The sequence below is a fragment of the Octodon degus genome, unplaced genomic scaffold (assembly GCF_000260255.1).
Source record: "Octodon degus isolate 3935 unplaced genomic scaffold, OctDeg1.0 scaffold00118, whole genome shotgun sequence".
NCBI lineage: Eukaryota > Metazoa > Chordata > Mammalia > Rodentia > Octodontidae > Octodon > Octodon degus.
In genome coordinates this window covers 7,180,094-7,195,596 of record NW_004524694.1, presented here as the reverse complement: position 1 = coordinate 7,195,596, position 15,503 = coordinate 7,180,094, and the positions used below count along the sequence as shown (strand labels likewise).

Sequence of the window (15,503 nt, the reverse complement as noted above, 5' to 3'; positions counted from 1 at the left end):
TCACTGCTCTTTTCAGAAGAACAGCAGAAATCAACAGTGCAATTATCCAAACTAGTCTACAAATATACCTAAATACAACTTTTCCCCTTCTTTCATTTGTCCTTTTTCTCATTCCAATTTTTCCTTCCCACTGAACAAAGTGTTTCCCTTTCCCATAAGATATCTTCTTGTGAGTTCAGAGCTCAGATCTCTGATGGAAATGCCCAGCATGATATAACCTTGAAGTGCAAAGAAAAACACAAGATGCTATTTTATTAATATATGTGTTCCATACACCAAAAGTAGTGTTTGCAGTTTCTGTATGTTTTCTATGTCCAAAGTAGGATTTCTTGCAATTTTTGAAATAATTTGTATTTTTAAAGAATTGGAACATCAGTGGAACAACCAATGCCCAAGGATAAAACCTATCAGTTTAGTGTAGTTTAGAGCAGATAGACTTGGTTTTTAACCGTCCCTCTATCACTTAACACAGCCTTTTACCTATATTTAAACTATAATTTCTTGACTATGCTAATCGAAGTATAATAATATCGCTTAGTTCAAAAGACTAGGCAGAGAATTAAACCAATGTAGATAAAACTAGGGGAGTTTCAAGCATCTGGTAACAATACCTACACTGTTATTTGTTACCTATTTATAACAAGAAGGGCTCCCTGTTATATACTTATCAATAGACAGCTATTTTCCAGTATGAACTACACAAAAATTGTAAGGTCAAAATCTGTCCTGCAATGCATAAAGCAGATGTCTGATATTAAATGTATATACTATCAAAATGGGAATCTGATTGTCTGATTGAAACTGAATATAAATAACAGTCTCATCATAGAAATGAAGACGGCAACTAACGATGACTCCACAAATATCCTGAGTTAAAAACTAGGGCAATTATTTTCTCACAATAATCCATAAGGTGTGAATGTTATGTTTCACTTATGAGCAAGTAGTCATATGACTTTTTAGTGGTAAGTTTCTGCAGGAATAAGGATCTGGTTTTGTTTGTTTGTTTTCTGTATTTGTTCAGGGTCTCACTACACAGCTGGAACCTGTAGTGATCCTCCTGTTTTCAGTCTCCCCAGGGCTGGGATTACAGGCATGTGCCACCACGCCCAGACTCCTCAGTACCTCAGCATGCCTGGGCGTGGGGCCGGCCCAGCACGTGGTGCTGGGGATTGAGTCAGGGCCCTACGCTTGCCTAAGCAGGCACTTAGTCTCCTGAGCTATCTCACTGGCTCTTAAATGATAGGATCATAAATAATATCTTACATATTGTATAAACTGAAGAGAGTTAGAAAAATTATAAGCCTTAATATTAGTCTAAATGATAATTAAAGTATTATTTTCCGATATTGCATTATTGTAATAAATGCCCTTTATGTATGTCTCCTAATAACAGGTTTCAGACTGAGCTGAACTATGATGTTCTGGAAGTCCACGATGGGCCCAATCTTCTGTCCCCCTTGCTTGGATCTTACAATGGCACACAAGTGCCCCAGTTTCTATTTAGCAGCAGTAATTTTATATACCTCCTGTTTACAACAGACAACAGCCGTTCCAATAATGGTTTCAAGATTCATTATGAAAGTAAGTGACGGAATGTTATCTCCTGACCTAGCCACTTAGCGTGTTCTACCTTTTGTGTTTTCGTTGAGTAACTAAGAAAATGAGTGGCTCCATCTGTTTATCTTTAAATCAAAGTTTTCCTCGATCTACAGGCGTGCTGATGCTTTAAATTCTGCCATTTTTCAACAATATCTATGTCATATTATGATAAAAGAAATATTGAGCAGATTTGAGCAGTATCAAATATTTATTTAAAAATGAGAACATGTATTAATTATTTGATTAGAGTTTTACAAAGCAGATGCTATGCATATGAACAGTCATGCTTGCATTACTATTTATATCAATTCTTCTTTCATAGTGTGTAGGATTTGTACATATTTTTACTTGCACAATCCATTTTATTCTAGAATAAGTTATATAAACATTGAAAATAAGAAATATTTATGAATATGATGAACATAACCTTCAAAGAGTACAATTCATACTATTGAAGTTGGTTCATTATAATTCCACCTAAAAACTCATGCTTTTGTTTAAAAAGTCTAAAGTATTTTGAATGTTAAAAAGCATAGTAATAATTTATATAGGACTATGCCTTTTTATTCTATTTAGTTTTAGTTTTACTTTTTTTGGGGGGTGGGTGGAACCGGGGATTGAACTCAGGCCCTTGAGCTTGCCAGGGAAGTACTGGAATATGCATTTTAATTTATAAGCCTCTTACATATTTATATATTTGGGACTGTATTGCATATGTTACATTTTTGTATATATAATATGCAATATGTTAGTCTTCCATAAAGATTTCCATAAAGTCTTCTATAGTCACAAGTGTGCACACATTTTTAACAAGCAATGAATTACCACTTATCTACAGGAAATAGTTTGGGTAAATAGATCTACCAGCTTAAGAGAATACTTAATAAGGTACCAGAAAGTGTCTTTATTTCAAGTGCAAATATTATTTTGTTTAATTTTTCTATTAAGTCCAGGGTGAGCCTTTTTCCTTGAAGATTTCTGCATTTCAAATGTAAGAGCTTTACATTTACTGTTGATTGTCTTCCTTTAGTAGATGTGCTCAAAGAATTCATTCATTTTTGTAAAAACTATAATCAATGTATAATTGCTGCTTATTCCTTTTTTAAATTTTCTCATCCACTGTTCTATTTATACTTTTCTCTTCACCCAAACTTTATGATGAGCAAGTATATTATCCCAATATTATTATAAAACACACCAAAAGCATTCTCACAGACTCGAAAATTAAAATAAATTATAAGGCCTGAATTGAGTTCTTCAGTTTAAGTTGTACTTCTTGAAGACAGAAGACAGAGTATTTGCTTTATAAATCTGTTTCAAAAGTAATTCCTATTAGCAGTTAAAGGATACCAGTATATAACCACCTTTACTTTTTAGTCAATGTTTCCCATATACAGTAAGCCACACTCAATCCTACTCAAAACAAGATGTGTCATCTTTACCACATGTCAGGCGCAGGCCTATTTTTAAGGCCAAAGTGAAAGCATGCTGTGCAAAGTATCAGTAGAACAGTTAATATGCAATAAAGTCTCAATAAATGATGCTTTTTTATTTATGAAGATACAATACATTGAACAGAATGAACAATTTAAATACCACATATATTTAGTATTAATATTTGTAGAGAAAGAAAAAATAAATTATAATTTAAAATCTTCAAATATTTGCATCAGAGAAAGATAAGAAAAAAATGATATTTTGAGACTACTTCTGTGACAAATCAAGTAATTGAAAACAATATAAAAGAGAAAATGTTAGTATCATTTATTTAATGCAAACCTGAGCTTCTGAAAATTATGTATATGGTCAAAATGTGAGAATGTTAAAACTACCAGTTTCACTGTAATTCTTATGACTGTTTGGTCATAAGACAGGCTGATGCTTTTCACCATAATCTTTTGTGCTTGCCCAATTCTGGAACATTTCCATTGCTGTGAGTTTACATTGGATTGTTTGCGAGCGAGTCCACCGTGCAGCATTTCCTTGACCTCATTCCGTGGCTCCAAGGTTTACATGGCACTGTGAGAGGCGTAATGAATGCGTGACTGCTCTTCCTTCATCCAGGAAGAGGCAGGAAGGAGAGATGACGTCACTGATCAAACACCATTCACTGACCTGTGTATTCAGAGTAGTCTTGGCCATTAAAATAACTTAGATAATTGAACTTAGCCATAATGTAGATGATGCATCATTTTTATGGTCTCCATTTCTGATTTTGTAAAATTTCAAAAGTGTTAGGGTGTGGGGGACAGGAAGGTACCACTGAGCTGCCTCACCAGAGGAGATCTAGACTGGAAGGAATGGGATTATGGTGGTTTGCTGCGCACGGAGAAGATTGCAAATGTGAAGCACACAAGTGAAGGCAGAGTAGAAGGATGACTAGAGAGGAGACTTACCATCTGGCATGCAGCGTAGCTATCAGAAGATAATAGGAATTACAAAAGTAGGATTTAATTTGAAAATCTTGCATGTCAGGATGATAATTTTGCATCTAATCCCTAGCATAAGGTATAAAAACAAAAGAAATGAAATATTATAATAGCATGTGCATGTACAATTTTATACAAAATAGGTTGGGGCTGAAACATCTCTTTGTGAAAGAGTAATTGGACATTCCTCTTTCATAAACTTTAGGTCAAGCCTAGAATAGGATAAGGGAATTAGGAAAAAAGACAATGTGATTTTTAGTGAGAGAGATTTCAGATATATTTGTGAGGAAAATAAAATGAGAGGTCAAATTCAAAGCCTTGGAAACCTAGCAGAAAAAGCTCAGGGTATTTAGGGGCTGGGGAGATGGCTTGGTAGCATAAGCATTTTCCTGGCAAGCACAAGGGTCTGAGTTCAATCCCTGGTTCCACAAACAAACAAACAAACAAACACCCCAGATATTTAGCAGATGAAAACAGTTGCAGATAGAGATGAATCTATGGTATTTTAGAATCTCATTAAAAATGATATCATTTAAATCAAATTTATATGTTTATAAATACATGCTTTGCACTTCTTAAAACTTGAGCTTTTATTTTGTATTAGATTGTTTAGTTAATCTTAGTATATGTGCATGTTTTTAATATAATTTTGGAAATGCTAATTACTATGGTTTTGTAATATAAAAACGGCAGTTAGGCATGGTTTAAAACTCCCATTTAGGAAGAATAAAATACATATTCACAATAATTCTCAACCAGTGGTTCTCAGCTAGGAACACTTTTGTATCTTAGGATACAAGTGGTAAAATCTAGAGATAACCTCGTTGGCCATGACCTTAGTACTCATAGCGCCTAACAGATAGAGGCCGGGTGGAGGTTACTGAAGATGCCACGTGCAGTATATCCATCAACACACAAATGCAGCCCAAAATGTCAGCAGTGCCAAGATCAAGGAACAGTGTGGCATCAAGGGGAACATTGTCATGGCATGATTGCAGCTAGAGATCGGAACTGTGAGGACTGCAAGACCGACGGGATCTGAGATGCCACAATGTCACAGAGCAGATGATTGAAAGTATCTATAAGTAGACAACAGAGCATCTGTATTACTCCATTGTGTTTAGAAAGACCATGATATTTGGATTTCTCTATACTGCAAAAGATTCTAAATTTTCTCATTCTACTAAGATGGAATGAAAAATAAAATTTGCACATTATTTAGAAGGATACCGGGAATGAAATGTCAAGACATTTTAATTACTACTGCTATTATTATTGTACATATATACATAAAATTCATAATACAGATTTTGATTGATAATCATACCTTTCCATCAGCTTCTCAAGTGTTGAATGACTTAATTTCAATCCTTACTGATAAGAAACTGCTAAACAGACTTCTTGAATTTTGGACCTTCTAAAGTCAAGCTGAATGCATTGGTTTGTGAAAACCATCACAATTGTTAGAAGACACAAGAGGAAGAGGAAGAAAGGAGAATCCTTTTCATCAAGTCTGATTTTCATTAAATTTCTTCGCCTTTTCCCTTCTGTTTCTCAGGTGTGACTGTGAATACGTACTCTTGCTTGGACCCCGGCATACCTGTGCATGGCCGTCGCTATGGCCACGATTTCTCCATTGGATCTACTGTGTCTTTCAGTTGTGATCCAGGATACAGGTTAAGCCACGAAGAGCCCCTGCTGTGTGAAAAAAACCACTGGTGGAGTCATCCACTGCCCACCTGTGATGGTAAGGACCCCTTCAATACAGATGATATGCCCAGCTTTTAAACTGGTAAGCAATAGCAGTTGATGAAGTATGGATATGTATAGACTCCCAAGAACTCCCTGTGAGATTCAGAAGCATCATACATTTTCAAAAGATTATCTTGAATTTTTCGAAGACAATGTTCACTTTTGGCAGTTTTCGCTGTCAACCTTATTAGTGAAATGATAAAATGAAATAATTCATAATCAACCAGGTGCCCATTGGTTAAACACATATTGAGATTCTTGGACAAAATTTCTTGATGAGATCTTTAAATTTGGGGAAGGTGGATGCATGAAGGGTGATTGTTTTAGCTTCCTTCCCTGGAAGGCAGCCTTCCCAAGTGGAAAGTCACACTACTGCATGAGCTTTCTAAGAAGCTAAAAGTACAGTGGCATCCTGTGCAGCCTGCCCTGTGGAGGGAGGTCTGGCTGAGGGTACACGGTGCAGCAGTGCTCTTAGCTTCGTAGTTTCTTCATTTCTCACACATAAAAGTACAGTAGAAGAAATTGCCTCCCCTGGCTGGGGAGATGGCTCAGTAGAATAAGCACTCTCCTGATGAACACTAGGGCCTGTGTTCAACCCCTGGTTCCGGAAAAAAAAAAAAAAAAAGGAAAAGAAAAAAAAAATTGCCTTCCCTAACATTGAGAAGTTCTTCCATGCTTGGTTTGTCAAAAACCACAGTATAAATCTATCCATTCTTTAATTTGGTGCTTTAATCTCTACCTATAGCATGATTTTCAACTTGTGTACTAATTATTTCTCAAGTTAAAAGAGCACATTTGTCATTTTGTGATTAAATATTTAAATATTTTCTATGTCTTCACGTTTTAGGAACGGCCATATGCCAACATTTTTTATGACATGATTTGAATCATCTGCACATCTCCTCTGTATTTGGCACAATACTACTTGTGTTACTCAGTGTTCTTATGATTGTAGGCAACTGAATTCTAATTCCAACTGATTTAAAAAATAATAAAACCAGAAATTGTTGTTCAACTATTTCAATCTTAAAAAAGTTTGGGCATTATACTTCTCATAGCTCTTAGTAAACATAAATTAAACTTTTAAAAAATTATTTATTTATTTATTTGGTTCAGGGTTTTGCTATACAGCTCAGACTCAGCGATCCTCCTGTCTTAGCCTCCCCAGTGCTGGAATTATAGGCATGCACTACCACTCCTGGTCTCGGTGGGCAGCTCGGTGCACCAGGGCTTCCAGGGCCAGCACAGCATGCAGTACAGGGGATTGAACCCAGGTCCTTGCGCTGGCCAGGCAGGTGCTTAGACTGCTGAACTATCTCCCCAGACCTAAAACATTTTCATGAGTCCATTTTTCACCTAGACTTTTCTCTGGTTAGTCACATAACTCAATATTGTAGCCAGGATTTTTTCACATGAGGAACTGGTAGTAGAGAATATGGTCTTAACAAAATGGAGGTTTATTGGCCTATCTTCAGAATCTAAAAAGGTTAGGACGCCACTTCTGGTTCAACTAAAACAGAAAATGAATACATGAAAAGGATCTTTCTTAGTTACATTTCTTGTTGCTGAGACAAAAATATCTGACATCAGAAAATAAAGAAAGAAAGGTTTATTTGGCTCACAGTTTGTAGACGTTACACATCATAGTTGACTGGCTCTAAATCAGGGTGGCATGCCAGAGAGGCATCCCAGAGAAAGGGCAGTCTTTAGGGGGCACAAGGCAGCAAGCAATAAGGGAAGTGACAATTCCTTTTGTCCTTTTATATTGTGTCTACACTACCTATTCTTGGTGTAGGTAGCACTCACACCCAGAATGGAGCATCTTTAATCCTGATTGGTTTGTCAGTGGACTAATTCAGTAATCACACACCCTTGATCCCAGCATCACACACTTGAGCTTCTACAGCCCCTGAAAAGACCCACCAATGGTCATGTGAGCCCTTAAGGGCCATCTGGACCTGAGCCACAACAGTATACAACTGGTCCACACTGGGACCAGGCACTGGGAAAGGAGGTCTTATTATGACGGGATGTGTCTACTCTACGTGGCCCTCTATTCCTATGGATTGAAGAAACAACAGTGGTGGAAAGGTCCTATGTTTGTGTGTCCTGATAAAGCTATCTCATGGTTGACATAAGAAAGGAATAGTCACCAAGAGAAAGCAATGGAGGCAGCTGTATCAGGGGAAACAGGAACTTAAGCATCAGTTTTAAGGCTGGCAGCAATTTACATTTCATTTATCAGAAAAGCGGATATGACCTGTTCTTCTAGGAGTAGCCCAGGCCCCCAGCATCTTCTGCCAGTGTCAATTTCTGACGTTTCCACTGCATCTTCAGCATTTTCCACTAAGATTATTTTGTGTGATAGCACACATCAGAAGTATTTGATGGCTCCCTGCTGCTTGCAGACGAACACACAGATTGCTCACCACGGACTTCGCGAGCATTCTGGGATTTCCAGTGGTGTCTGTGTCCTCTGTTCCTACGATGCAATTTCCCCAAAGATTACGTCATGGCATTTTGAACTTCCCTGAAGGGATCTGTCTTCTTTTGCTATTTACTTGCGTACTTGTGACATGGCCTTGCTACCCCAACTGCCTGTTCTGAAGCCAAGCATCATGCTCCTCTACTCTGCAGCTTCCTAAGCCACTGGGATGGCAAGCATGTGCCTGGGTGTCCTCCTCTTGTGCATTCTAATTCCATCTGGAGCATGTCCGAGCAAAGCTGAGTTAGATTCATTTCTTAAACATTGCAACTATGTAAAATGCAGGTGTTCAACAATTTTTCATTGGATTGAACTAAAATCAGCTCTCTTCTGCTCCTTGGGGATGTGGAGTCACGTGTGCTAGGGAGAAAATTGAATTCAGATGCTTGATGTCCACCTGTCTTCGTAAATTTTCTGCTCTGCTATACTTTTAATAATATGTTTGAGTTCCATTCTCTTGGAAAATATATGAAATCTCTAGAATGTTTGAGCCTAATAAGTTGCTCTCCGTTCTTGCCAGTGTGATAAGGGTGGTAATTTTTAGAGAATCAAGTATTGGCCACATGAGAAGATATTCAGTTAGGATTTAACCACTTTTAAAAATTAACCCAACTTGACCAAGCTTTCTCCTTTGAATTAGCATCTGCCACAGTGCTTTTTATCAACGCACACATTTGTCAGTCTCCGTAATTGTTCAAAATGATTATCACAGAGGCAAATACAACTCAAAACATTTGAAATGTAAAATAATCTCACTTTCAAAAACGAAGAACTTCATTAGGCTGATGAAAATGATGAGGCGGCAGCAGCTGAAGATGGGAGGCTTTCAGGCACATGCTAGACAAGAGGCAAATGGGAATGTAGAAGAGAGAGATCAGTGAAAGTGCCTGCACGGAGATATTGGCATGCTAGGGGTTCAGTGCTTAGAATGAGTGATTTGGAGAGGGAAACTTGGGCCGGTGAGATTGCTCAGCAGGCTAACGTGCCTGCTTAGAGAAGTGCAGGGACCAAGGTTGGATCCTCTGCACCACATGCCGTGCCCAGCCCAGCCCCCAGGCATGCTGAACCAGCGACCTAGTCTGAGCATGGTGGTGCATGCCTGCAATCCCAGCACTGGCGAGGCAGAAAACAGGAGGATCACCACGAATCCAAGCTGGGTAGCAAGACCCTGCACCAAATACATAGAAAAAGAAAGGAAACTAAATCATACTCTTTTCCCTTATGTACTATGCAATTCTATCTTAAATCAATTCCCTTCAAGCCTAATAATACCTAGTACCATTTTTTTTCAAGTAAAAACTTACCACTGAGCCTAGCATGGTTGTGCATGGGCATACACCGAGCACTTGGGGAGGCTGAGGCACGAGGACCACAAGGCCAAGCCTCATCTGGGAAGTTAGTGATTTAGCCAGATTCTGTCTCCTGATGAAATATTTTAAAAAGGGTTGAGGATGTAGCACAGTGTGAAGGTTCTGGATTCAATCTCCATTATAAAACAAAACAAATAAAATAAAATAAAACCCCTACACTGTGTCATAGAAATTCACTCTATTTTGCCATCTGAGTATAGCCAGAGTAATACTATTAATACGCTAGTTGTTAACGTTCCTCCTCCATTTTTAAAGTGGTTATGGGCCTTTAACTTCCTGCCTTTAATGGGGAACATAGGTGTCTTTTGCAGAAAGAACCTGAGTCTAGGAATTCTCCTAGGACAGAGAGTAGGGCAGGGTACAGGCGGCTTTAGTGCAAAGAGCAGCGAGCAAGCCCGCGTCTTGTGCTTGAACATATGTGGCAACTGCAGCTTCGCAGTTGCGGTCACGCAAGCCAGTGCCGCAGCAGGACTGCTTGCCATTTCTTCATACCAGCACTGGTCACTGGAAAAGACTGTGGAAGAACTCAAAGAAAAATCTCACTTTTCTGATGTCCCCAAAGAAGCTGGTCATGTGTCAAGCAGCAAAGACTACACTTTGCTGCTTGCCCCTTGCTGCCCTCGCCCATGCCCATGGGGGCTAGCTCCGCCCGGCACAACTGCGGCAGAAATCAGCACCACCTCTGCTGTGAGCACAATACAAATCCTTAGTAGGCCTTACCTTAGCACCTCCTGATTTTGAGTTTGATAAACTGACACCCAATATCCAACAGGCATTTATAAATATTGAATAAAGTAGACAATTTTGAGAAATGTTTGCAATTTAAATAGAATAATATGATCAAAAATTAAATTTTTAACCTCAATTTGTAAGCATGCATTTATTTTTATTTCCCTGAGATATTTACTCACAAATAGGCGCCCCTTGAACGCTTTGGTTCTTTTCATGATATTTCTCAGAGAAATATAGAAGTAAAGCAACAGCTTGTAAAACAACCCAACTCTACTTTTTAAAAAATAATCCTATGAACCATCATGTATATCCTTCCAAGTACCTATAAGAAACTATTTCACATACTTAATAATTCATTTTCTTAGCATTTGCTCAGAGAGGCTGCTAAACAATTAATTACATACATTTAGTTTCTCACCAATTTCTTCTAATGCTGCTTGTCATCTGTAAACTATGAGTCTGAACTTCATATTCAAGTGTGGAAAGTTGAGCTGTTCTCTCTTGCAGCCAGGGCTGCTTCTCAAAGAAGATTAAATACATTTTTTTCTTCTCTAGTGCTGCAGTGAATGACACGATTTCCCTGTTCTGGAAGAGGCCTTTACACTCCTGCTATTAGAAAGAAGTGGCTTTGGCAAAGATAAAAGACCTCCTCCCAATCAAGAGATGAGATGAGAGATTTTCTCCCCATGTGCTTCTCTGGGACTCACTCAGTTATGTTGTTCTTGTGCTTTCAGCCCTGTGTGGAGGCGATGTTAGAGGGCCGAGCGGAACAATCTTGTCACCTGGTTACCCAGAATTTTATCCAAATTCTTTGAATTGTACATGGACTGTTGATGTAACCCATGGGAAAGGTAATTTGCAGTAATAATTTTTGAATGAAATAGTAATATTTCTCATAGATTATTATAATGATCCATCATTACTGGACTCTCAGATTTGCTAGAACAGATGCAGATGCCTCACATTATTAGAGTGCAGTGTGAAATTGCACTGCACATATGGTAGAGTTAATCAATGTCCTTTTAAAAATAAATAAATAAAAGCCCTGGTAAGACTAAATGTGGTTCATTCATGTCATACAGCATGGGATACTAAATTAACAATGTAATTGATCAAAGTAGTAACAGAGAAAAAAAGACTCCTATATTAAAGCACAAATGATTTACCAGTATGTACATGGAAATCTCTGTGGGATAATCTTAGAAAAATTTAGTTTATTCATATTAAAATGTGCTTTTGCATGGTAGCACTCTGTCAGTCGGTCAGTCGGTCAGTCGGTCAATCGGTTGGTCGGTCTGTCTGTCTGTCTGTCTGTCTGTCTGTCTGTCTGTGTGTCTGTCTATCTACCTCTTTCTCTCTTTCCTTCCTTTTTTTTCACCTAGTGTTTCCATGTATCCCAGACTGGCTTAAAACTTACTACCTTCCTGTCCTCCTGCCTAAGTTTCCTGGCACTAGGACTACAGGAAACTAGCATGCCTGGTGGAAGTAGCTCCTCTTTCAGCCCTGTGATTATATTATTAATATTGATATATGCTATTACATTTATTGAATTTACTACAGACTTTTTTTTTAATTCAAGAAAGGGAAGAATGTGCTATCACAATTTTAAAATGAAGGCTTGGTGTTTTTATGTCTAACGTATGTGATATTCATACAGATAGGGATGTTAAGTTTAACTACCTCTGTTATAGAATAATAATATCAGTAAGCTTTTCTTCTGGATGTTTAACAACCCAAGTTTGCAGACCAAAAATTAGAGAGAAATGTGAGCTAAAATGATAGCAATGACCTTCAAGGTCAGTGAGGACTCATGACATAAGAGAATCTCTGCTGTGACATCCTGTAACTAAGTGGTATCCCAAATTTCCTGATCAAGGAGATTATGGGGCCAGAAAGGAAAGTGATTGATGATTCATAGTGGGCCTAAGGAGAGTCAGCTAGAGAGAAAACTCAGGCTTTCACAGACAGCAAAATGGTCAAGCAGGGGCTGTGACTCATCCAGATGGCTGACACTGACAAGGATCCATAAGGTGCTATACATGGTTCCAGGGTAAATCTTGAGAGGATTTGACTGACCTTATCAGATAGTAAAAGTTACATTTTTAGTTATATAGGTCTTGCTTCAACTTGGTCTTAACCATCCAACAGAAAAGTGTAACCATGGGGAATAAAAATTAAAGCTATATAAATATGCTGAACTATAAAAGATTCAAGTCAACAACTTCTAACAATTGCCAGTCGTGCTGGTAACTCACTACTATTACAGACTATTGGACTATATTGGGTTATTTTGCTGACTTCAAGTATGTGCAATATTTAGATATGAAAAGGTCCTTTAAAGGCTTCTCCAAATACAGTTTCTCTAACAGCAATGGAACATCCATCTCTGACAAAACAAAACAAAAAAGGGGGATATAAATAAAGGACCATTTTGTAGAAAAATAATATATATATGATAGTTAGAATAGATATACAGCTACTTTCTCTTAGTTCAATGAGAAGAAAGGTTTGTACTAATATAGTTTAGATATGTCTACATCATGTCCTCTGAATAACTACTATGAAGACAACAATATGTGATGTATTAATTGTTCTAACTGTCCTACTAGCCTGTTTTGAAACTATTTTATTACTATTTTATCTTTTTTCTCATTAAAATGAATAAAAAATTAAATTAAATAAATAAATAAAATGAAACCTTGGTTTTAATAAATCCACATTTCACATATGAACTTTGTCTTTAAGAAAATTGTACATCATTTCAGAAGGAAATTTGAGGATTATACAGAGATTTCTTAGCTAGATTTCTACTGTAAATAAAATATAACCAATTTCTGACTTGATTTTGATTTAAAATTTATACTAACCAAGCATTCAGCATAAAAATTGTACAGATCATTATAGCTGTGGTCTTTTCATATGGAGATTGATAGAAAGTATTTTTGTTCACAGTCTTACTTGTTGGCTAAGTCTGTCATAAAATTGTGAACCAACTGGACATGTGGGCAAAGACCTCCGCTTTGAACTCTCCTCTGCTCCCCCACTTCCTGCTTCTTAACTGAAGATCTTTTTTTATTTTTTTATTTTTATTTAGTATAAGGGTCTCACTGTGTAGATAGGACTCGTAGTGATCCTCCTGCTTTCAGCCTCCCAAGAACTGGGATTACAGGTGTGCATCACCATTCCCAGTCTCAATCACTGTCTCAGCGCGCCCTGAGGGTGGGGTCAGGACAGCACACCAGGGATCGAATCTGGCCAGATGCTGTGCTCTGCCTAAGCAGGCACTTTAGTCAGCTGGGCTATCTGGCCAGCCCTTAACTGAGAAGCATTTTGTGGCCATACAGAAAATCGCATTCAAATGTCCATGTTGAGGACTGGCCTGTGGGTAAAAGCCCACTTCTGCTGTTGATTCAGTCAAGCCATCTGCTTTATCATTTTAAAAATAAAGTGCTATTTTGAAAGAATGACTTTAAGCAGACTAAAGTTAAAAGAGTTCCATTTTTAAGTGAACTGATTTTAAAATTTGTATTTCAATAAAATTTTCTGTTGTTAAAAGATAAAATAAAAATCAGATGTAACCAAGGAAAGCAATGTGTTACAGTTGAGTGTTCTGACAGGAAGCTGCCAAAATGAGAGAATACATGGCGAAATGCGATTTCTTTGCTCCTCCAGAATTCTGGATTCTTTGCTGGAAGTCAAGCAGACTATCTTATTATTCCAGTGTGCTGTAGAATTTAAAGTAAGCTTTGTGATATTATACAAGAAAATGGAGGCCTATATTCTGCTTACTATTAATTAACACTTAAGGTTTTGCATCCTCACAGGTTGCAAGTGTTAATTAAATCTGTATTTACAAGGCAGGAAATGCAGGTTTACATGTCCTTCTTTTAAGAGCTAACAGTGTGTGTTAGAAGTAGTGTTTCAGAAAAAAGGCAAAGTTACGTGAAGGATAATTTTTAAAGTAGGAAGAAATCATTGAGGTAATACGTCTAACTTTTGGCTGAGTGTGCTAAGGTCTTTCTAAACTAAGAACATGAAGAACTGGCCTGATACGGGTACCTCCCGTGATGGGAAGTGAACCACAGGAAATGCTACTCAATCGTTTTTTTGTCTTTTGGTTGTTGTTTTTTTTTTTTTCATTTATGTATTCTGTATAGGGTCTCACTAGGCAACTTGGACTCATAGTGATCCTTCTATTTTCAGCCTCCCAGTGATGGCATTACACGCGTGACCCACCATGCCCAGACTCCAGCTCAGTGTACCCCAGGGGCAGGGCTGTGTGGAACGCGGGACTGAGGATTGAAGCCTAGTGCCTGCACTTGTCAAAGCAGGCACTTAGTCTGCTGAGCTACCTTTCCTGCTCTCTCGATTTTTGTATAAATACAATTGCTTAAAAACTGTTCTGGAACTATTATCCCTATGCTGCTTCCTGGAGTAGACCAAAAGGAAAACAAACAAACAAACTGAAAACTAAAACTAAAATAAAATAAAACAAACTAAAAATAAAAACTATAAATAATGCTGCCTCCTGTCTACCCACTACAATTTACAGCAACTCAGTGTATCTCCCTAAACTGGAAATTCCAGGGCTTCCTTCCTTTTTCCCCCAGGCAGATTGCTTCCCAGTCTAAAGCCCTAGAAAGGGCCAGCCAAATAGCTCAGAGGATTAAAGCACCTGCAAGCAGGTGTATGACCCGGGAATCCCTGGACCTGCAGTGCCGGCCCCGCCCCTGGGGCGCGCTGAGATGCAATTTGGGCATGGTGGTGCATTCCTGTAATCCCAGCTCTTGGGAGGCTGTAAACAGGCAGATCACTATGAGTAGGATCTAGTAGTGAGACCCTGAACTCCCTGTAGACCATTCGCTAAAATAAATAAACAAATAAAGCCCTACATTCTTTACTCCGTCAGCATAAAATATTATTTTTCTTTTCATGATCTTTCTAATTTCCTGCCTCTAAATGTATTTCAACTTAATGATACACAGGGATCCAGAGACAGCACTTTTTTCCACGATGTCATATTAATAATCAATAATGAATTTATTTTCATGAAATATTCTTTGTAGATTATGAAGTCTTTAAGTGTTGGTTAAACCCAATGTCTGAAACTTCATAATTCTATATAATCATATT

At 37.9% G+C, this 15,503-nt stretch overlaps 1 protein-coding gene across 1 annotated transcript in view; it reads left to right on the top strand.

Moving 5' to 3' along the window:
* The window catches only part of Csmd3 (CUB and Sushi multiple domains 3), a 1,279,636-nt gene that overhangs the window by 823,752 nt on the left and 440,381 nt on the right, over positions 1-15,503 (top strand). The window contains exons 21-23 of the mRNA XM_012516661.2: positions 1,397-1,584; positions 5,590-5,778; positions 11,105-11,221. Coding sequence (XP_012372115.2) covers positions 1,397-1,584; positions 5,590-5,778; positions 11,105-11,221 — 494 coding nt within the window. The remainder of the gene's footprint in view (positions 1-1,396; positions 1,585-5,589; positions 5,779-11,104; positions 11,222-15,503) is intronic.